This window comes from Pungitius pungitius, chromosome 6 (genome assembly GCF_949316345.1).
Source record: "Pungitius pungitius chromosome 6, fPunPun2.1, whole genome shotgun sequence".
In the NCBI taxonomy this organism is placed as follows: domain Eukaryota; kingdom Metazoa; phylum Chordata; class Actinopteri; order Perciformes; family Gasterosteidae; genus Pungitius; species Pungitius pungitius.
In genome coordinates this window covers 17,398,973-17,422,836 of record NC_084905.1, presented here as the reverse complement: position 1 = coordinate 17,422,836, position 23,864 = coordinate 17,398,973, and the positions used below count along the sequence as shown (strand labels likewise).

Here is a 23,864-nt window from a genome sequence, read left to right as displayed (position 1 = left end):
GTCCATTTTTCATTAGTGCCTGCGGATGCGGTTCAACAGAGGACGAGGCCTGTGCGCTTTAGTTACCCGGGGGCATGTGCTTGACTAAAGGCACTCGTAGGACCGTTAAAACATGATGAATGATACTGACTGCTGCTGTTCTTAGGAGTCCATTGTTGAGTGCATCCCGCTGCTGTTGAATGTGATTCCCCAGAGGCCCTATCACACATCGCTTCATCACCTGACTCACCACCGTCGGTGCACTGCGCACTCACTGTATGTTCTGTACAGTGGTCAGCCGGAAACAATTTGCAACTACTGGAAAAACCAGCAGGTTTGGTGTGTGACTGTAAGGGTTAAGCAGTTTGTGATGCAACATAGGTTTTTGTGTTGGAAGCTCAGTGGATTAGTTCATTCCCAGCTGAATGAATGTGACTGTTCCCACGGCCTCCTGGGCCTCTTATGCTGAATTTTCAAATAAATGAAAGAAAAAAAAAGTATAATTCTAAAACAACATCCCAGCCATGTTCAGTGTTGTAGCTGATTATAGTTGATATCAAATAAAGACATTGTGAGTAATTACCCCCCCCCCCCCAAAACAATACAACGGTTCACTATTTCACCTGAAGTAACCGTGTACAATACACCACACAATAGCCCAAAATATAGCCTCATCCCACGTAGGGAAAAGGTTTAGGTGGAAGCTTATCACTGCTCCTCTTAGTACCCTTAATAAACTTTCATTACTGCGTGCGTTTCCCACAGGAAATCTATAACCAACCCATTTTTTAAAATTGTAATTATTTAAAAGAGTCGTTGAAGTAAAAAACATCCAACATCCAAAAACGCCATTGTGGGAACACCGTTAAACTCCTCTTTACCACAAACACCCAAATGTTACTTCCGCGGCGGTGAAAGCGTTAATCCGCGCGGGCGCAGCCCCCTGCTGCGAGAAGGGGGCGGAGTCTGGGTTCACGCATAGTTTCTGTACGCTGAAGAGGGGCAGTCACAGCGTGTGCGTGTGCGTGAGTGTGTGTGTGTGTAGAGAGATAGAAAAGGGGCTCAACATGGAGACAAGATTAGGCGAACACTGTGTACCAGTACCGATGTTCAGCTGAAGAACCCCCACCTGCCTCCCACCCGACCCGACCACTACCACGGGATAATTCTTAGCATTATTAGCATTACTGTTATGATCATAATGCCCAGCGCCAACGTGTCCGTGCGAAGTTTATCCGAAGTGGAGAAATACCTCAGCAGCCGGATGGTGAGTATCATGTGAGTGTGTTTTACAGCCCGGCTCTGTCCGTGGGCTCCGTTCGTGTACCGGCGCTACATTGTTGCTTTAATCCACGTCACGTTGGTTAAAAAACAAGCACGTCTCTCCGCGACAAAGAGCGCGTCACCCTGTGATGCATTCAGGTACACAACGTAAATAAAGCAAGGTTTATTCTATGGGGGTGTTGTAGCTGTTAAGTGAGGGTGTTTCATTTTTTTGAGGAGTAAATGGGCTGGACACAACGTATCATTTGGCGTGTCCACATATTTTGACGGTATCTGAGCGGCCCTGTTCAGCCCGGCAACACAATTGGGGTAACTAACGATTGTGTGCCATACCGATTAATCGATTCATATATTTTATACATTGCTCAATAAACTCCCATACCACCGTGAAAAAATGGCTACCTCGTGCCCCGAAACCAAAATGCGTCCAAAACAGGTTAATTCCAAGAAACATGCATTTGCAAATTGCAAGTATATCCAATTGATGATTTGATTAATCAACTTTATGCTTGCAAGTTACACGGAACAGATCGGGTGGTAATTGTAATGTTATAACATGGTAGCTCAGCTCGTCAGCATACAAAGTGCCAACAGGAAAAAAAGTACAGTGCCTGACCTGTGAAAACGGGCCTGGTTCGGTTTTTCAAGTTCAAAAAAGTACAGTAAGCCAGTCCTGGGTGGAATACTTCAAATGAAACTTTGTACTTTTATGGATGTTACTTGTTCCATTTCATGTGAATGAGTCCCTTTATGGTGGCGTTGTATCGCTCTGCAGACACTTCTAATAAGAATTTATCTTCCAAACAAATATGATGGACACAGCTTTCCACATCCAGCACAATAGAGTCTACAGCCTCAGAAACCCGAGGTACTTACTGCAGTCCTTTGTGTTGTTTTGGTTTTTGTGGCTGCTCCAATGACTCAACGCCCGACCTTGTTATTCAAGGCTGAAAATTCACCCTGACCCCACCTTAGAGTCGTGGCTCATGTTACAATCATTTATATCCTGGCATATAAGTCTTACGTTATTAAGTAGATGTAGAAGGATCTTCTCTGAAAGAACACTAATTCATATTTTACTCAGAATGTACAAATATGTAACAGTTTAATGTAATGTTTACTACACAGATGACTTGTATACCGAGTCTGTAATGAGTGAAGGATATAAATGGTGCTAATGCTTTGTCAATATTAATTCAAAGCCTGTTGCAAAATGGGGTTTCAAAACCAAAACCTATTTTATGCCTTTACACATAAATGTAGTGAATTCAGTCAATTACAAAATGTATAACAAGCTTCAATACACCCTTTGAGGGAAAATCAACGAATCATTTGTCACTGCTAATGTATAATGCCCAGAAAAAAGAAAAAAAACGTATATATGCATTTCAAGCCAGGGGCTCTGAGGCACGGTGACACCGAGGGGAGGAACGCTTCGTCAAGCGCGAGTCTTGTGCAACCCGAAAGTCAGTCAGGTATCGTGCAGCAGGTTGTTTCGCTTCCTAGTATATGCATGAGCCTCCAGGGAAGCCACTCCCGTCCCCGGTCTTCACAGGGAAAGGGAGCTCAGGCAGCTTATTCCTCATCCTCTTTAGCTTTTTTACAAAGCTCTCCTGCTGCCACCATTGTCCTCCAGAGTAAGGCGTGAAAGATGCGCACACACACACACACACAAGCAACTCAAGTAAAAAATTGCTTAAAGAACCAACAAATAATAATGGATCAACTCAACAGAAGATTTGGCTCGTTACTGGACTGTGTGATAATGCTTTTCTTCCTTTTGTTGGCAGCAGATAGCATTCCAGTTTTGTTCCTCAAAAAAGCCATTGTGTAGCAGACACAGTGGGTTAGAGGCCAAATATGATGTAACTCCTCAGTTGGAGTCTTTAACCCTCACTGGAAGGTGTCTCTGTAGAAATGTGGGGGCCATTTCTCAGTCTTTCTTCAACCTTGTGCACTCCATATAGCTGTTCCCTAAGGTTAATGTCAACACATTAGTATCAACACTAACCTTTCAACGCTATATGTCCTGTATGTTGTGAATTATTAACTGGCAAAGTTATTTGCTTTTTTGGGGGTCTATTTTGCTTTTCATGGCTAATTAGCTGTTTGACTGCTCACCCACTCGGCTACATCATTTGATCTATTCACTCCCTAGCCTGTGAATGAGTGCATGGAATATAGCTGCATACATATATATATCTCAATTGAATCCCATTCAATAATTCCCCAGTCCACGGGGGGGGGCAGATCCTAAAGCGGTGTTATTGGCCTATTGATTTAGTCCTGGACCGGCTTGTCTATGAGATAATAGCAAATTACGGCATAAGCAATTCTCCCCTCTGAACTCATGGGGATTAGTCATTCAGTGAACTCAAGACTTCAAACTCTGCTAGTTTTATTTCCTCTTTTATTTCAAGGGGGCATTCTGATTGGCCTCTAAAGAGTGGTTTTGCAATGAAAGTTTTGCCGCAAAGGCAGCTGTGGGATGCAGATGGGAGGAGGAGGAGGAGGAGGGGGAGAAGCAGTTTGATCAGCTTTCGGACTCAAAGATGTGCTCCCTGTCGCTCTCCCTTTCTGGCTTCCTTCCCGTTTGCCTGTGTGAGCTCTGAGTGGGAGAGTGTCTCTATATATATGAGGATCAGCTGGAGGGAATACCAATAAGCACCGCAGGCTTCTTCCCCTCTGTGGCTCTGTTCTCTGCTGAAGGGACGTTTTTGTTCCATTCCAATGAGTGTGTCAGGCCTTTTTTCCCCCCTGTGTGTGTGTGTGTGTGTGTATTTATTTGGGGTTTACACGGGGTGGAGGGGGGGGGGTGTGTGAGAGAATGATGGTCGCCCTCTCCACCAAACACCACAGTCTCATAAACACCTGTTTTTGTAGTTTCACTTGCCCGAATGCTTGCACAACCTGTGACCTGATGGTTTCACCCGATTACAGCTGCAATTCTGAGCACTTGCAAACATTACTTCCTCGAATCGTGTACAATGCTTTCCTGTTTGCATAAGAAAACGCCCCCCCCGCCCCCCTTATTCTCGGAGGCACAGCTGTTTTTTGAAGAAACAGCCTGAGTTTCTCCTAATCTGAGGCAATATTTATTCTACTATTACTACTGTGTGCTATTGCTTGAAAAGCAACTTGGGCATTGATCGAAATGAGAACACACTGCAGTGCCTCTTTTGACTTAATATTTAATCTAATGTTTACTATATTGCTGGTAATGTTTTGCCCGTCGTTTCAGGCAGAGCAGCCCTACAGCTCTCCGTTGTTGGGCTGAGATTGAGGCTAATGCAGTTGGAGCTCTATACTATGCTGTCTAGCGAGGTCACATCATGTTAAATGGGTCATGGTGCGGGACAGACGCCGCTTGCTATGTAGGGCAGCGTGGGGGACAGGGGGCTCAAACCGGGGCTGAGGTGTAACGGAGGCACCCTGTTGCTGGAAATGAGGATGATGATGACAAGGATTGGGATAATGTGGGCCTTTGTCCAAGTTCATGTCGCTCTTTGTCTCCCTGCTTCGGTTTTTTTCTGGTCTCCTGCTCTGCCAACACGCTCGTACCAACGGGTGAGTCGAACAGCAGTGGGCAGCCGCCTGGCGCCATTATTTCAAATTTTCTCACCTTGATGGTGACAAACCAGATTGTTTAGACACATGGGTCTCTCACACAGCTGAGCTTGTACATCACCGAAAAAGAATCACAGTCAGGGGTTCACTGTGTGAAGGGGACAATCGTCCAGGTCAAACTGGCTGCAGATGGAACCTCCATCGCATCAAACCCGGCCTGACAACTGTTTTGACTTAACTGCAGCCATCTGCTGTGCGGTTGCGGCACAATTTATCCGAGTTAACTTAACTAAACTTTCACCCTTCGCCGTAGACCTTCAGTCATCACCGTGTGTCATCCTCAACGATCCCTGGAGAAGGGTTTAGGGGAAAGGGAGTGAAAAGCAGTTCGGTTACTCGGCAGATTTGAGAGGACCTTTTTTATCAGCATGAGAAGTCAATTAGGAGAGGCACTCCTGCAGAGACCGACATTTCTCTGGAAGATAGTCAGCGTGGAAGTAAATCTGCTCTTTCTTCTAAAACATAGTCACAGGTCGTACTGGTTTTTGGGGTTTGAGTGTGTGTCTTAACCATCTGGGTCACGTTATCTATGGTATCTGAGCTCTTCTCATGAATCAGGCTTTCGGTTGTTTTGCCTTTCGAAGAAAATTCCAGCTGTGTAGTACACTGTTGGCCTGACATTTACTACTCCAGGGTTGTTTGTTGGTTCGTTCCAGGCCTTCGGCAGTGCTCGATCGATGGCTGCCAGGTCCCATTCCCATCTTGTTTTACAGGTGATCCTGTACCTATGACATCACAGCAGCCCTGAGGCAATAAGCGGCCCCGCGTCCTGCGTTTCCCAGAACATTGAACATAGTTAAGGTCGGCGGTCGGGAGTGCGCCTGAGGAGCTCGCTCCGTTCCAGCACCGACTGAAGCGCGTACGGTCTAAGCCGTCTGGCCCGAACAGGCAGCCCTTTGTGTTTTGTTGTTTAAAAGCTGAGGCGAGTTGAGTAACATGAGCAACATACATATTCCCTCCACCCCCCTGAAGCAGGAAGACATCAGGCTCCGCTTTTCAGTTGTTTGACAAACCGGTTTGACCAGGGGCACTGCATGCCCTGCGGAGGGATCGTTAGCGGGAGCAGGGCTCCTCGGGCCCCGTACGTCAGACCAGCGATTCCATATTCAGTGGCTCGCGCATCGGAGTCCTGGACAGAGCAGAGGTAGGACGTGACAAAGTGTGCTTTTTTCTCTTCGGACAAAGAGTCCTGTGTTCGAAGGAGAACAGATGCCAGAGAGGGGGGAGAGAGTGGGACGAGGACACAGAAATACCCGAGGCATGCTTGTGGAAAGAAGCGCGGCATTCTCCCGTTACAAACTAAACATAAATGAGTATGCGATATGTCATGTACAGTTTGCTTGTAGGCACTGTAGTAAAACAATGTAAAGAACTATACTGGAGTTCACAGTACTTGCTTTGAGGCAGTGCTGTTAAGCAGGTAAATACTATGTTTGCCGTCCTATTTAAGCGTGTTGTAAATTTTTGTGGATCCTAGGAGGTGTCGCCCTTTGTATAAGTTCAGCGTGTTGGTTTATTTTTTTAATTTTTTTATTGCAGTTAGCTCTTTACTTCAAGCAACCGCATTTAGGCTTTAAAAGTTTTGTTAACTTGTAAAGATTGTTGTTACAGAGTTTATTTTCTGCATCAATTCCAATTTCAACTGAAAAATCCCATCGGCTTTTGGTCAAAGTCCAAAACTGTTCTAACTAAATTCTCGTTAGTAATGCAAATATTGGAACGTTTTGAAGAATTTCTCCCACCTCATAGTGTTAAAGGAAAAGTCATATAGCATCATTGACGCTATCAGGATTTATCCTCTGGGGAAAGTGCATGTCTGCGGAAATTTTGGCAGTCCATATTGTCTGGAGCAAAGTGGTGGGCGGACAGACACTTTAGAGCAGTGCATTATAGTGATACCATACTCTAATAACACATGGTTGGGTTTGAGACGATTGCTAAACCCTCGTGTACACGTTTGACTAGTTGTTTGAGAGTGAGGTAACTCACAGTAACAATGTTAATGTACAATTGCATGTGTGACCAACCTATCCCTTGCTAATACTTGTCTTGACAGTCTTTTATCCAGAAGCATCTGTGTGCAGTTGCATGGGTGAATTGTGAAGGGACTTCGCTCGCCACATGTAACCAACCGTTGCCTGGTGATTGGCTAAGCAGGATTCAGCCCTAAGCATGCCTGCGTTAGCTTTTTAGTTACTTAAAACTAGTCGTATTACACTTGTTAAGGATTAGTGCAGCTCTGTACAGCCCATAGTGCTTGTTGTACAACACTTTTTGTGTTTGCTTGAGCAGCTTAGTCCTCCTGTCATTACACTGGTGTTTAAGTGGTCAACTTGCAAGATTTGTTGGGCCACCAAAACCTAATTAAATTCTGCCTTCACATCCCTGTTCGGGTTCCTCTTTATGTAAGGTTTCCTGTCATAGTTTAAGCAGTCATATTTATTGTTTTTCACTTCCTCAAGTCTAAAGCAGATTTTGCTTGAACTATTAAAAACTATCAAAAACACATTTTTATCAGAAAAAGGAGAATTGACTGTAAAAGGGATGTCCCGTGCCCTGTGGGCTTGTGGGACATTACATTCGACCCAAATAAAATGCACGCTCCATTTCTTTCACGCACATTGATAGCTGTTATCAGACGTTTGTCATTTGTGTCATCTGTCTACAATCCTGCAAATAAAGAGGATTAAATTCTGGGTGCTAAACAATAACAGATGTTACGAATAGAGCTTGACATACACACCCATATGGTCTGACTGTGGCAATAATATGAAAGCAATAAAGAGAAAGCTTAGAAACAACAAAAAACTAAAGGAAACTTGAGTAAAAAAATATTTTTGTTTTTCAATGTTAAATGTCATTCATATTGCAAAGCTACTCAGCAGTAACCACAGCCCACATTTGTGCACACATATTTTGCAATGCATTTGTAGATGAAATAGGCATGAAGTGTTCACGTTCTTGTTAATTTTACTTTTTGAAATAGGAGTTTCACAATCCGCAAACCCATTCATATAAAGAATCTGGTGATTTCTTGAGCTACGGTAAAAAACTCTATCATAAAGAAGATAAACGATTGTCAAACTAGCAACTTAAATCTGCCCTTTTTCCTCTGGCACTCAACGGGCTGAAAGGTTTGGGATTTGGTGTTCAGCCTGAGCAGGGCACGGCCTTTCTGTTTGCAGTTTGGATGTTCTTTCCGTGTTTGCCTGTCCATCAGCCTTCCTCCCTTAACCCAAGCATTTTCCCCCTCCTTGGGCATACAGCTTATGCCTAATGTGGATCATCAAATCTGATTCCCACGCCGGATTGGTTGCGGTTCGGGTTGTTAAAAAAGAAGTAAATGGATGACATGCTTAGGAAACCCCTTATGCGGACAACCTAAGGAGGAGAAGAAGAAGAAGAGTTTTTCCTGATGGCTAAACAGATTTCCACAGTGCGAGTTCATCCCTGCAAATGCTCCATTGCTAATCCAGTATCTGTGTCTGATTGTCGTTTGTCTTCCTTGTAGGACCGGAGTACTGAGGGAAGTTCCCTGAGCATATCCGGGTCAATGCGTCGTGGTTCCTCAGAGAACAATCTGGACCTTGAGGTGAGTGAAGGAAGTCCCGGTACTGCTCCGGGCTTCGAGGTCCAGCGTAGTCGTTCTTGCTTGGACGACCTCCAGCAAAAGATCCTGAAAGTCACGGAGCAGCTGAAGATAGAGCAAACTGCCCGGGACGAAAACGTGGCCGAGTACCTGAAGCTCGTGAACAGTGCGGACAAGCTGCACGTCGGTCGCATCAAGCAAGTCTTTGAGAAGAAGAACCAGAAGTCGGCTCAGAACATTGCCCAGATGCAAAAGAAGCTGGAGCAGTACCATCGAAAGATGAAAGACAGCGAAGTCCACCACAGCCCGTCCCCGCGCACGTCCACCGTCAAACACGTCACCTTACCCAGGGAGTCTCCCAGGGAGCTGCTGAGAGACATGACCGGCAGTGGCCGACACCCGACCATGGACAAGATCAAGACCATCGGCCCGGGGGTGTCGCTCTCCCCTCCTTTCTTCTTCAGCAAGCCCAGAGAGTTCGCCAACCTCATCAGGAACCGGTTCGGCAGCGCTGACAACATCTCCCACCTCAAGACCACGCTGGACGCGTCCTCTCCGCTGCCCACCGACAGTGCGGGAAAGGGGCTGAGCAGCAGCACCTCGATGGTGGGCAAGCCCAAGGATCTCAGCGACGATGAGTGCTCCTCGGGTAGCGCCTCCATCTCAGCAGACAGTAACGGGAACCCGATGGGGGGAGGGGTGACAGCAGAGCCGGTGCCGGGCCAGCAGGCCAAGGGAGACGGCCAGGTCGGACTCGCAATGAGCCTGGAGGAGGTCAGGGAGATCAAAGAGGCCCAGAGTCAGCTGGAGGAAGACATGGAGGAGGTAAAGGCTCAGTTCAAGAGAGACTATGGCATCATCAGCCAAACACTGCAGGATGAGAGATACAGGTATATTAATTATTACTTAGTATATATTTCATCCTTCAACTATAGAGAACCATTATAGAATTCCACACATGCTACTGGGAATGATCATTTTAAACTAACATTCCTGTGCTTTCTGCCAGGTACGACCGTTTAGAAGACCAACTAAGCGACCTGACAGAGCTTCACCAACATGAGTTGACTTATCTGAAGCAGGAGCTGGCCAGCATTGAGGAGAGGGTAACCTACCAGGCTCACGAAAGGGCCAGGGACATTCAGGTATGTACTGATATACTGGTTTATGCCGACGCTCACCTACGATCACCTCTTGTTACTGCTATTACCATAAGTGAATGTATTGGTTCCCTTTGTCTAATGGTTCCCTTCGTCGGATAACACTAACAATTTAGTCTGGTTTGTCATTTGACATTCATGTCCCTCTGCTGATACATTGTCTGTCTCCAGGAATAACTGTAAGCCATTTGGGAAGACCCTTGAACACGCTCTCTGTCTTTATTAGGAGGCCCTGGAGTCGTGTCAGACTCGGGTATCCAAGCTGGAGATCCAGCAGCAGCAGCAGCAGCAGACGGTCCAGATTGAGAGCCGTGACGCCCGAGTGCTGCTGGGCAAGTGCATCAACATCATGCTGGCCATCATTACCGTCATCCTGGTGTGCGTCTCCACTGCGGCCAAGTTCGCGGCTCCAATGATGAGGAGCCGGCACCACGTAGTAGCCACCTTCCTGGGAGTTTGTTTTTTGACCATCTTCTGGAAGAACTGGGACCGTTTACAGTATGCCATAGACCGGCTGCTGGGGCCTGCCTGAGAGTGAAATATACTGATAATAATACTGCAGAAACATGGACGCCTTCTGTTGACAGGATAGGACTGTCTAAGAGGATTGGTTGTACAATCGTCAGAAGACACGATCGCCACACATTTACAGTATTGTTATTTTTAAAGTTGGACTAAAATTACATTTTTATTGTCAAGAACTTGAATGTCTGTTGCTAACAATTTCCATTTAAACTTTAAAATAATATTTATATAACTGCATTTTTTAACATCTCCAGGCATTGCTATGAATCTTCTTAAGACATTAACAGTCGATTCAAGGTTGGTGAAGAGGAGTACGCACGAGACTCACTTTTCATTATTTTTTCTCATTTTGTTTTAGGTCAATTTAAAACTGTTGATAGCACAAACACACGCATACACACAAACTCAAAACCTTATGGTTGGTATCTTGTTTATGCAGTTATGCATTGAGAACCTTTGAAGTATAGTTTCACATCTTTGGAAACAAGCCGGTTTGCATTCTGGTCAAAAGTTTATGAGGGGCCGTTTAGGACTTAACTACTGAGACACTCTCACACACACTACTGAGACACTCTCACACACACTACTGAGACACTCTCACACACACTATTGAGACACTCTCATACACACTACTGAGACACTCTCATACACACTACTGAGACACTCTCATACACACTATTGAGACACTCTCACACACACTACTGAGACACTCTCATACACACTATTGAGACACTCAGACAGCATCTCACTATACAACATGAGAGCATCTCACTATACAATGTGAGAGAATCTCAGTATACAGTGTGAGAGCATCTCAGTATACAGTGTGAGAGAATCTCAGTATACAGTGTGAGAGAATCTCAGTTACACCGGAAGGCATCTCAGTTACACCGGAAGGCGGAAGCAAAGAGCGCTGATTTTGAACAGCGCAATGCGCCAATCATACGCGCCCTTCCTTCATATGCCTTGAAGTCTGCGGTCGCCCGTCCAAGTTTATAAATACTACCATATTTAAGGGACGGAATGTCATTTTAGGACGTTTTCAGGCGAGAAATTAGGTGTTTAAGCAACATTTCTGCGGTCGGTTTGTTAACATTCAGCCATCGTAAAAATATCCATGGAGGACGTCGGAGACGTGAGGCGTAGTTAACGGGACCATCTGATGCCCCCAGCACCGGGCGGTCAGCCTCATCTCACGCCGCAGACAGCAGCCTGTTCTCGGCCAGACATCCGTGAAATGCTCCGCTTCGATCCACTTTTCCGTAGCGGTTATATATACGATAGTATAACTAGGATGAGTGTTCATAACCTCTAATCTGAGACTGGTGTTTGTTTAATGGCTATTTTGCGAGCAGAGTTTAAATTCATAACCTTAATAAACTATACGTAAACTAGACTGTATCCATAGTGTGCGCGCTTATTGTACTGTCTATCAGTGGAATAAAACTAATCGTGTCTTTATTAAAGGTCTTGTGGGGAGACCGTCATGGAAACCGGCAGCAGGGCATCAGCTTCAAAGCGAAGGATAATAATCGATTAAATAATACATTAAAATCCAAATATTAATTAATGAATATTTCTATTGTAAGATCCACTCGTGTCTCCGCTACGGAAAAGTAGATACAATGTAGGGTGACCATATCCATAACACCATAAAAAAGGACAATATTTCGTGAGGCTCTAAATCAGGGGTGTCAAAGTCGTTTCAGGTTAGCGGGGGTGGCGCGGACGTTACGGCCAGAGAGGGGGGGGGGCGACAGTTTTCACAGCGCAACTCCAGAAAAAAGGAGGACAAATACGCGTCAGGGCATTGCAAATCAGGACGGTCCAACATCCCCCTAGTAGTAGGTGTCAATTTAAGTAGTCAATTTCACAGAAGTCTGGCCGAGAACAGGCTGCTGTCTGCGGCGTGAGATGAGGCTGACCGCCCGGTGCTGGGGGCATCAGATGGTCCCGTTAACTACGCCTCACGTCTCCGACATCCTCCATGGAATTTTTTACGATGGCTGAATGTTAACAAACCGACCGCCGAAATGTTGCTTAAACACCTAATTTCTCGCCTGAAAACGTCCTAAAATGACATTCCGTCCCTTGATTATGGTAGTATTTATAAATTTGGACGGGCAAGCTCGGACTTCAAGGCATATGAAGGAAGGGCGCGTATGATTGGCGCATTGCGCTGTTCAAAATCAGCGCTCTTTGCTTCCGCCTTCCGGTGTAACTGAGATGCCTTCCGGTGTAACTGAGATTCTCTCACACTGTATACTGAGATGCTCTCACACTGTATACTGAGATGCTCTCACACTGTATACTGAGATTCTCTCACATTGTATAGTGAGATGCTCTCACACTGTATACTGAGATTCTCTCACATTGTATAGTGAGATGCTCTCATGTTGTATAGTGAGATGCTGTGTGAGTGTCTCAATAGTGTGTATGAGAGTGTCTCAATAGTGTGTATGAGAGTGTCTCAATAGTGTGTGTGAGAGTGTCTCAGTAGTGTGTGTGAGAGTGTCTCAGTAGTGTGTGTGAGAGTGTCTCAGTAGTGTGTGTGAGAGTGTCTCAGTAGTGTGTGTGAGAGTGTCTCAGTAGTGTGTGTTGGTATTTCCGGATTATGAGGACATTTCACCTGTTTACACACTTACTCTATGAGGACATACCGGATGTGTGAGGACAAAGGCCATGTCCTCACAAGTCAAGCACTGCAGCCGCGCTTATCAAGCCGTAAATGACCACCTCCCGCTTTTTCTCGGCATGTCTCCATAACTCGGTTTTACCCGATTTCTAGTGTATGACAGTGTGTGCTCACAGTGTGTTATATCCGACACTACTTTTTTTTTTTCTACTGCGGAGTGTATCAGTGTATCGTCAGTCGATTGGCTACTGCCTAGGGCAGACTCTGATCAATGATTGGCTCTACTTGACGTCAATCAGGCAGACTCTGATCAGTGATTGGCTCTACTTGACGTCAATCAGGGTGATTCTGATCAGTGATTGGCTGTTGAGCCCTCGGCCAAGTTCTCAACTCACAATGAAGAAACAATGGCGGCGATCGTCACTACTCCGCATGAGGGCAGAGTCACCTCTATCAACTCAATTTAACTAAACTGGTAAGTGAATATTTTAACGATGCATTAAATAAACCGTGTCTACAGTGAAAGCTGTAGGTATTTCGGTTGCTATGTCTAACTAACTTGTCTATGTTGTAACGAGCCGTGGATCCGGGTCCAGTTGTGCTAACGTTAGCTAACGTAGCTAACGTAGCTAACGTTAGCTAACGTTAGTTGCTATCAAGCTTTAAGGTGCTTGATTTAACAGATTTAAATTTAACTCAAATGGCGTTTTATTTTTGATAATTAAACGTTTGCCTCTGAAGAGCGAGGGTCGCTAAATCAGCCCCGCCTGAGCACACCCCCCGCAACCTACCCCCACCCGAGCTGGGGCTGCTGCTCAGACCCTTGAAGATCTGCATGTTGAGTGGGCTAATTCTCACATTTTACTATGTTAAATGAAGGTTTTATTTCTACCAGACCGTAGTGATTGCTGGAGTGTATTAGAAAAACCAAGGCAGAAGGCAAAAAAGTGTTTTTGATTTATTAAAGTTAACTTAGCTAGGCTTAGTTTGGTGAAAGAGAGAAACTCAGAAGGTGTAAGTTGTATGAATCTGTTTAATATGGAAATATATTAATGTTAAGCACCTTAAAGGCTACTGCTTCTAATGGTGATCTACTGGAACTCCTTGCATCTGTGTATATTTAGAACTTCATTATCAGAAGTTAGTACTTCCAGTTAAATAATATTTCATTTTCACAAGCTAATTTTCTCTGGTTTGTACAGCAGGATGCAGTACTGTTACTTTAATGTAAGACTGAGGACAAACAAGTGATCCATTTATGAATAGCGCGTGATCTGTGCAGAAGTAATTTTAAAGGGGTAACATTAAGACCAATTGACCTATAAAATCCATCTCTTATGGATATATAAGTTTTGGGCATCCTGCTGCTCCTTCATCAATGCACTATATTCTGTGACCTTAGCAATTATCCAACTTAATGTAATTGTCATAGCTATTCTCACTATCTATATATACTGATTTGTTTATTACTTAATAGTCTATGTTTTCTGAAAACTACTGCAGCAAACATGATGGAGAGAAGGAGGAGAGACTCCTGAACAGGATGCCGTGGACCACATCATTTTGGGCAGAGATAAATCTTTTCTACAAGAAAATATTTAATCCCACAAAATGTAATTTTTATCTGGGCTATTTGTCTTTCAGCATAGACTCTTCGAAAGAGGATGGAACACTGGACGACTGGCAAATGATGACCACATAAACCCCAACTGCAGAGTAAAAGAAAATACTGTCAGAGGAAGGCCACACTTGTGCCTGTTTGCTGTGAAAGAGATATTTCCAGACGAGGAGATAACGTACAACTATGGGGATTATTGTTGGCCATGGCCCTCAATGGTGAGTTTATGTTCCCTTTTATTCCCCAATATGTGTTTTTAGAAGTTAACCAGTCCTTGAAGTCCCAGTAAAACTGAAGTGCAGTGATTTTAGCTTTTGTATTTAGCTGCTCTAAGAGCAAAAGATGGGTTTGGGCACATTTTGCGTCAACCAGCTGCATTTTGTCAATCATATGAGTTAGAAAGTATTCTTCTTTCACACACAAGACGTTACATGTGGCTCATTGGGAGAATACTGTAGGACATGACTGTCTGACATTGACCTCAAGTGTGGAGAAGTATAAAGTTAAACAGAAGCTGATTACATGTTTTTAGAATACTCGTATACGGACATATGCGCACACGTGTTTTAGCGAAGTCGCCCTGTGGGGGAACTTTTTTTTATTCCACACTTTTTCAAGGGGTGGGGGGATTTTTCTCAGTTTGTTATTGTGATCGACGGTTAAAATGTTAAAAAACGTCATAACTGCAAAACCTCAGACATGAAACAAGTCTTCCTCAAACCGCTACAGAAGTTATATGACAACAGTGCATCTTCTCTGTACATTCTCAGGCACCTTGCAAAGAACTGTCCAATCCTGAGCCCAAGCAAGTGGTTCCAGTCTTGGCAGAAAAAGAAATGGTAAGTTTATCTTTGTAAGTTGCGTACTGGTTTTTGTGGATTAGGGTGGGGGGACATATTGGCCTACTTCCTACTAATGACATGTTTTTAGAATAGTCGTCAAAGGAAAGTTCTGTCTTGTCAAGGTGTCTTGTGAGGACAGCAGGTAAATTGTCAAACCTGACTAATCATTTTCCATCGTGTTTTCATCAGTAGTGGCACTTTTGTGTCAGACGATGAGCACAGCATACACCTGCTCTGTGAGGACACCTGCTCTGTGAGGACAAGTTGGTTTTATATTAGCTTAGTGTTTCCCCTAGGTTTACAACTTCAAGGGGGGAGGGGGTGGTCGAGCAGATGGTTAACGGTACGGCTGACCGGGAGTGGGGGGGTGGCGCTGACCGCCTAGTGCAGGGGTGTCAAACTCATTTCAGGTTCTGGCAAGATACTGCCGACTTCGACCGAACGCGGGCCACTGACGATGTGCGAACGGCTGACAGGGGGAGCTTGCGGGCCGACCGACGGTTCGCTGACGGTGGGACGTACGCACTGCACTGGACGGGCGCGAGTTCAACATATGTAACCTAGACAAATAACATCGACAGTTCAATATGATTAAATCTATTGTTTAAATACACGTATTCTGTCACATGCTGGTGGAGATGCGAACACGTTTACGCTGCGTCTCCTTAAACTGTCTCTGCTCTGCTCACTGAAGCAAAACAATCTGTGAACAATAAATATCAGAGCCAAGAGCAGCGAGTGTAGTCAACTACTGCTGCTAACACATCCCGTCAGACCAGGATTATTTATTTATATCCGTTAATGAACTTTTCTCCTCTTGTTACCCTGGTAACCGCTGTCATTACAGACGGTTGCGTCGATTCTTACTGCAAAAATCTACGTACTTCCGGTTTAGCGGCTACGCTTCGTATTTTCATTTTACGGGAAAAACCACAGAATTAACCGAGTAAAAAGTTGTCAGTTGGTCTTGGGATAGGTGAAAGTTGACACAAGTGGTATGTAATACAGACTGTGAGGCGCACTTTCGCAGGACTGCGAATGCGCAACAACACACAGAGTGCATTGTGGGATTTGTAGTATTATGGTGATGCGTGCCTATATCGGGGGGCCAGCTCCAATAGTAAATAGATTTGATCATGCGGGCCAAAGATAATTCATTCACAGGCCGGATGTGGCCCAGCGGGCCTTGAGTTTGACACATGTGGCCTAGTGGTACGGCTGACGGGTCGGTGACGGCACGGCTGTCACCCAGTTGTATGTAGGGGAAAGAAATCCACACTTTTTCAGGGGTGCGGGGGTTTTTCTCAGTTTGTTGTGACAACGGTTAAGGGTCTCTGTGCGCATTGGGGCGGAACGCCGCCTTGAGCGACGCCAAGCGCAAAGGACAGTTGTAAACGCGACGATGTACAGAACTTCATAACTGCAAAACCTCAGACATGAAACGAGTCTTCCCCAAACCGCTACAGAAGTTATATGACAACAGTGTGCATCTTCTCTGTACATTCTCAGGCACCCTGCAAAGAACTGTCCAATCCTGAGCCCAAGCAAGTGGTTCCAGCCTTGGGAGAAAAAGAAATGGTGAGTTTATCTTTGTAAATTGCGTACTGGTTTTTGTGGAGTAGGGTGGGGGAAGGCCTACCTGACATATCGGCCTACTTCCGGGGATTGCTCAGTGGCTATTGGTTCTCATGGCTATTAATTGTATTATAGCTACTGCACTTTTCTGTTTTTCTTCATTCCTTGTCTTACTATATTTACATTTGTGGATCCTCAGTGCCACCATGAATTCACAAGTGCATCTATCTTGGCTTTGTATTGTTGTCAAGACTGCTCAGGACCAGTATCAAGTCTAAAATGGCTTGGTTGGACATGTAAATGTCAGTATCAGTTTCACATAAACACACGTTTTCTTTTTTGCTTAATTGAAATTTGAGCTAAACCATCACCATTTCACAAACACTCACATGCCTTTCCTGGAGTTACCTTCATATTTGTTACCATCTACAGTACAAAGTGATTTAACGTTTAAAACTAAGATAAATGTATACTACCTTTAAATTTTTCTCATTGCAGTGTGCTTTTAGTATGTTCAAGGTCATGGGATGGGGTGAGTGTGCTCATCAAACATGCTTTTCTTTAGATGAATTGGAACCGGAAACGATTGGAGAGGAAGATCCAGACGACAATGACGATGATGGAGATGGTGAAAAGTCTCATCCTGTCCTTGGATTAAGAGGTATGTAATGAATATGTCGTCTTATAGTATCCATTAGTAGTACAGCATATAAGATTGGACTCTGGACCATACACTGTAGCTCCCTTTTGTTACTCTTATTAACACAATCTGACTTTATCACGCTGCTCTTCTTAAAGTCTGAAACCAGGCAATCAATTGCCAGTTAAATGGACCAATCAATAAGCTAAATCTGGTCACCTGAGAACTCCTGAGGGGAAATTTGTGTGTAACCGTAGGTAAGGTTACATAGTAAACATAATATAAAAGTATTCCCTATGGAATGAAATATGCAAAACACGAAAAGAGAGAAGAACATATTAAATAAAGAAAAAATGCACATAATACAATTATATACAGAGTATATGTGTGTGTGTATATAGTATATTTAGTGAAATAGGATTCGAATAGAAGTATATACAGTGAAATACAGGCTCCAGTTCAGATACCTTGTTTATTCTATATTCTGTAAATCAGGGGTGCCCAATAGGTTCGATCGCGATTGATCAGTGTGAGTCATCAAGTAAGGTAATGACAGAGAATGTGTGGAATGCTTGACGGTTCCCTCACTTCTGACCGAGGTGTTTTTATTTATTTATATCAATTCGTAAACAACATGCAGCGCTGTTGTTCCTTTTGGTTACCGCTACTACTCGTTCACCCGATTACTACTCTGCTGTAAATTCAGGTTAAATACATCTGTACAGGTTAATAAAGCTTTACTTATTTTCTCTAGGAAAGACAATTCACCTGGAAACCAGAGGTGAGGTCACCAGCTCCAAAGGTAGGACTCATCCCTTACTACTTGTCCCTCAGGGTCGCAGTTACAAAAGTGCAGTATCGGCCCTGCCGCACAACATTTAATCAGATTTAATTTATTTTATTATTTTTTGAGGGTTTGCAAAAAAAAAATACCAAGTAACTGTTGAATGTAGCACTACAGCGATACGGTTTCTACTTAAGCGGACACCAAAAAAAACTCTTCGTAAATGCATTTACTGTAGTGTTTAGGAAAATTTGAAATAGAAGAATGAAAAAGCCACATTGTTCACCACAATTTTTGCCTCTTAATGATAAGTTAGAGCCAGTGTGGTAAAATCTAATGTTTTGGTTGGGCTGAATCTTTCCACATGTCTTGCCATTTTTATGAACAGCTCCGGCTTCACACAAAAATCGCAACATAAAGCTTTGTCCAACTAATGTATTTCCAAAACGCATTTTCTCTGCTGTTTTTTCAAAATGCCGATATACATGACAATCTTACCTATGTATAATTGTCTTTATAATAATATGAACGAGGAAAATGTGTTATATGTAGATGAAGATATGTAAATAAGTCATAGAGAAAAATGGAAGTGTCTGCGGTGATGAAACACTCCAAGGCCCACATTTTGAAGGGACACTTGGCCAAAAAATGGAGTGAGAGCAGTGCTAGAGACTTTGTAAGGAACAGGGGACGCATGTCCACAAAGGGAAATTTAGTTTGAGAGAATATGTCCAAGAAACCTCTTTAAAGCACCTGTTACAGTACAACTTTTGAGAAAAATGTACAGTTCCATTTTCAGTAAAATGTACTGCAATTGTGACTGCGTCTTTTGAAGCAGTATAGTTTACTGCACTTGTTACTGTGTCTTTTGACGCAATACTTAAGCAGATATATATATATATTGCCAATATTTAATGTTTGATAATGGTATACATTACAATAAATGTATTTTCACATAAAAGCCGTCTAATTTTGTGGTGGGGAGGGGCCCTGATAAACACACGTATTTGTATATAGCCATCCATCCCCAGGATGGTCCTCATAACCAAGGGTCTGGTCATGTTGATGTATGTGTACTGGTAATGTCCTGTTAAACCAGGATGGTCCTCATAACCAAGGGTCTGGTCGGTGTATGTGTACTGGTAATGTCCTGTTAAACCAGGATGGTCCTCATAACGAAAGGTCTGGTCATGTCGGTGTATGTGTACTGGTAATGTCCTGTTAAACCAGGATGGTCTTCATAACCAAGGGTCTGGTCATGTCGGTGTATGTGTACTGGTAACGTCCTGTTAAACCACGATGGTCCTCATAACCAAGGGTCTGGTCATGTCGGTGTATGTGTACTGGTAACGTCCTGTTAAACCACGATGGTCCTCATAACCAAGGGTCTGGTCATGTTGGTGTATGTGTACTGGTAACGTCCTGTTAAACCACGATGGTCCTCATAACCAAGGGTCTGGTCACGTTTGTGTATGTGTACCGGTAATGTCCTCATAAATAAGGGTGGTCTTTATAAGTCGCCATCATGATAGAATCCGCCCCCATCCCGCCCCGTCCCCACAGTCCTGTAGAATGTCAAGTCTTAAGATCTCCTGACTCTTTCACCAGAAATTAATTCTGAACAGTAGGCTTTGTTTCCTACATCATGAGGACCATTTTGATAGTTCTTAGCACTCTCTGGGACAAAGGGAAAGGTGTGTCCCCATAAACCATGGTTTGAGCAAGTACGGGGAAAATGTCCTGACAAACCACCTTTGCCCGTATGTGTGTGTGAGAGTGTCTCAGTAGTGTGTGTGAGTGTGTCTCAGTAGTGTGTGTGAGTGTTGAGTGTCTCAGTAGAGTGTGTGAGAGTGTCTCAGTAGTGTGTGTGAGAGTGTCTCAGTAGTGTGTGTGAGTGTGTCTCAGTAGTGTGTGTGAGTGTTGAGTGTCTCAGTAGAGTGTGTGAGAGTGTCTCAGTAGTGTGTGTGAGAGTGTTCAGTGTCTCAGTAGTGTGTGTGAGAGTGTCTCAGTAGTTAAGTCCTAAACGGCCCCTCATAAAAGTTAGTTGGGAAGATCAATACTTTCCAAATCTGAACAAGTGAAAGTAAAGCTACTGCCTGCAGAGTTAGCTTAGCTTAGCTTAGCATAATAACAAAACAGAGTGAGCCAACCAGTGTTACTCTGTCCAGAGTTAAGTTGCACCTACTGGCCCCTCTGAAATTAAATAATTAACATGCATCTAAACATCTACTGTTTTTAGCACAAACCGATGTAAAAAAACAATTTCTTGTGAATTGTTTTTTTTTTTTGGTTTGTTTTTAGCGGCTCAGGGGTGCTCAAATATAGATCTTCGCACAGAGACAGGCGAGCTATTTCCCCTGTTTGAGTCTGTATGGCGAGCTATGCTAACTTGGTTACTGGTTGTAGCTTCATATAGCTTTCATATTGAGCATAGAAACACGAGAGTGGTATCAATTCTCAAAAGTTTGAGAAAAACCAAAACAACAAGAGGCTTGTTTCCATGAATGTTGAACTAATCTTTTAAATCTACAGGACGAAGCACTGAGGCAATGGACGTCCTGTTTTCTTTTTAATCCTCCTTGCCTTGTCTGCATTATGTGGTCAGACGTCCCTTACATTTTTTTCTTTACGTTTACTGTTACTGATATGAAAAGTGCAATATATTTGATTTCTAAGAGCTCTGATTTTAAGATGTTTTTTTCACGAGCAAAGTTTTTATTTTATGTTTTACAGTGACAGGGTGCGACTGCTGTTGGGCGTCCTGGGCGTTAAGTGTCATTTAATGCTGGCATGAGAGATCCATAACCACTGAAGCTGCTTCTGAGACTCTTATAAGACCAGCTGTCATCTCTCTGGAGGGCCAAAAATCAATTCCACTGCATTACTGCGCTGATAGCATAGAAATATCAACCGCAACACCGCCATCTCCCCAGCGTGGGCGCACACACACACACACACACACGCACATGCACATGCACATGCACAGACCCAGAGTCCAGAGTCTCGCTTTATTTCTTAAGTCATGTCTTTTACTAATAATGTGATTGAGAGATGTGTTATACTGTGATAGAGGCCAGTTTTTTGCAGAGGAAGCAAACGAAGAGCCTTCACTACGCATGTCCGATCACAGAGGTGACGATGAACGAGCCAATTTTTGACCAATCGATGTATTATTCTGTGTTTGTCTTACGAACATTGCCTATTATTATGATCTCAAGTGAAGCTACGGACCACTTTTTAAATGTTTGTCTGACGTAACATGTTTGTAATGTTTGTTGTCTACTGATTGTGTCATATCTTTTGTTTTAATCATGTTTTGACATATTTGAGGAAGTTTTACCTACAGATCTGGTTTACATTGTCTTTTCATCTCTGGTGCATTAAGCGATCAATCAGTTGAATTTTCATGCATTACGTGCCTTTGTCTGACACTTTCTCTTAAATTAAACAATACTTTTTAATCAACTTGCAACTGATGTGATTCATTTTGTTTGTGCCCATTTCAGTACCTAGAAATTAGTCAAATTAATTTGAAACTTCCCGAGAGTAACATATTGACATTTAGAATATACTGCTTTACTTTCGTTTTAGAAATTTTCACCAGAAGAATTGACCTCATGAAAACGTAATGCAGCTTCCAATAAATATGCTAAATATAACATGAATACTGCACACATTTGCACATTCAGCACCACCAGAGGGTGTAGGCGCTGCACTCTTTCATACTGGAAGGGTGCACCACTTCACACAGCCTCCATGGTACCAAACACATATCATGCATGTTTTGTAAGTGTAAGTTCATTTTCATTTCGTCAAAAACCATGCCACTATTTCACAAAAATAATAGAACTAACACACAGGGGACGAGAGACATCAGTGTCACGTGACAAGAATACCACAAGCAGTGGGGAAGAGAAGCGCCCTCTACTGTTATAACAGTTTTACATAGAAGCTAGTTTTTCAACACGTCTACATTTTCTTTGCGCAGCTGCTTTGCAGCATAATTCTGTTCATTTTCATTTACAATTCATGTTATGTAGTAGTTTCTCTCCACAGGACGTACACTCTAACTGTGGCACCCATCAGGAGGATTTTGGTACTCAGGATGCTGATGAAGAGAGAATTAAATTAAATTACCGTCCCTTTAATGATCCCTCAGCTGGAATAACACATTAAAGCAAGTAATGACATGCATACCATGCCACAAATCTCCTTCAAATAACAGATAACATAATCAACAGGGAGCACACAGACACACATATCCACACAAAATGAAGCCCGGTGTAAGGTTAATTCTTTCTCTGCATGCCGAACAGAGGCACAGACGCATGCTGAGACACAGGAACAAGGATGTGGATGGTAGACACCTCGCGTAAACCGGGGATCTCCGGTAGTCCCGCAGTGGAATTCTGAGCTTTGTGCAATAATCTCTCTCAGATGGGTGCATGTGAGAATGGGTTTTGTGCGTTTGTGGAGAAACTAGGGGCCTCTGAGGAGAAGAAATATTCGGATTGGTGTGACGCAGACACCCATACTAACACACACGCAGCCACACAATCAGCCACCCACCCACACACAGGCACACACACTACCCCCCCCCCCCTAAACACACTCACACTTACACACACACATGAACGTAGAAATGGGGATTATGAGCTATTTGTAGGTGTGTACTGAGAGCATTATTTTATCTGTCTCTCTTCTGCATTATGTGAAGTGAAAAGGGGACGCTTCCCTTTGATGTGTGCTCCAATCCTGTGTGTTCTCCATTGAGCCCTCTCTTGTGGCTCCTGCAGCTTGATGGCCTATTCACTCGGCTCCATAATGAGCTGCTAATTATCCCAGGACCTCATCAAATCTGCTTGGGCTCCAACAGCAAAGCCTCCTCCTCACACAGGTTGGCATGGCGACCGTAGGGGACGGGACCTGCATGAAGGAGGCCACCAAGAGGACTGCTGCAGCTTCACTCTGGCTCTCTGCCTCAGAGGGGGCGTAAGAGGGACACATCCTTGGAGAGAGTGAAATGTATGGTTACCATAAAACATGTATGGTTTTAAATGTTGGAAATTGAACTGCTCATCCTATGGGAAAGCTATGACCTCTCTGGCAACTTGTACACTGATTTAGAGTCCCGTGGAAGCGCTGGGCCCTGCCCGTTTCCTGTTTATGGTGTCATGGAAATGTGGCCTTCCGCTGCTTTTTGCTCTATAGCATAACAATATTCCCGGCATCCAGCTAGGAGCCGCAGCCTCAGAAAGCACAAGATCTGCCGCAGTGACCCGCAACGTCCATGACCGGAATTAGAACCTGCAGTACTAATACATTCAAACCGCCGGCGGAAAATTCCAGATTTATGGCAGCATTTATCACCAAGGTCTTCATTTAAATCACCTTTTAAAATGCCCTAATTCAAATGCACCTCTTTTCCTTCAGTTGCTAGGCAACCACAGAGCGCCACAGTGATGCTCGGAGTTAAAGGCTGACAGCCTCGGTGTAAAGAGGATTGTAGGGTGAATGCGTTTCTTTCATGTCTCTGAGGTTCCATTACATGGCCAGCTGACAGTCACAATGATACAGTGCCACAAGAGAGTAATTATGCAGCCTGT

At 43.9% G+C, this 23,864-nt stretch overlaps 1 protein-coding gene and 1 long non-coding RNA gene across 5 annotated transcripts; both read left to right on the top strand.

Moving 5' to 3' along the window:
- Positions 1 to 981: 981 nt before the first annotated feature.
- On the top strand, positions 982 to 10,696 carry LOC119195723 (transmembrane and coiled-coil domain protein 3-like). 2 transcript variants are annotated; one of them, XM_037450896.2, is made up of 4 exons: positions 982 to 1,246; positions 8,402 to 9,369; positions 9,489 to 9,624; positions 9,866 to 10,696. In XM_037450896.2, the coding sequence occupies exons 1-4, from the start codon at positions 1,172 to 1,174 to the stop codon at positions 10,169 to 10,171; spliced, it is 1,485 nt and encodes a 494-aa protein (XP_037306793.1). In that variant the 5' UTR covers positions 982 to 1,171; the 3' UTR covers positions 10,172 to 10,696. The 2 variants fall into 2 exon arrangements, with proteins under 2 accessions (XP_037306793.1, XP_037306794.1); XM_037450897.2 differs by having other exon boundaries at positions 982 to 1,257.
- A 1,956-nt stretch (positions 10,697 to 12,652) lies between these two features.
- On the top strand, positions 12,653 to 21,723 carry LOC134131226 (uncharacterized). Of its 3 annotated transcripts, none has more exons than XR_009956629.1 (6): positions 12,653 to 13,274; positions 14,303 to 14,635; positions 15,188 to 15,256; positions 16,769 to 16,837; positions 17,400 to 17,495; positions 18,229 to 21,723. It is a non-coding gene; the product is annotated as an uncharacterized LOC134131226 (long non-coding RNA). The 3 variants fall into 3 exon arrangements; XR_009956628.1 differs by having other exon boundaries at positions 12,655 to 13,274; positions 14,444 to 14,635; XR_009956627.1 differs by having other exon boundaries at positions 12,656 to 14,635.
- Positions 21,724 to 23,864: the final 2,141 nt, after the last annotated feature.

Bases quoted from the DNA above. Each gene is read 5' to 3' on its own strand.
- LOC119195723 (XM_037450896.2), top strand. From the start codon at position 1,172: ATGATCATAATGCCCAGCGCCAACGTGTCCGTGCGAAGTTTATCCGAA. The intron at 9,370-9,488 runs GTATATTAATTA...GCTTTCTGCCAG, and splicing joins CTGCAGGATGAGAGATACAG to GTACGACCGTTTAGAAGACC. The intron at 9,625-9,865 runs GTATGTACTGAT...TGTCTTTATTAG, and splicing joins AAAGGGCCAGGGACATTCAG to GAGGCCCTGGAGTCGTGTCA.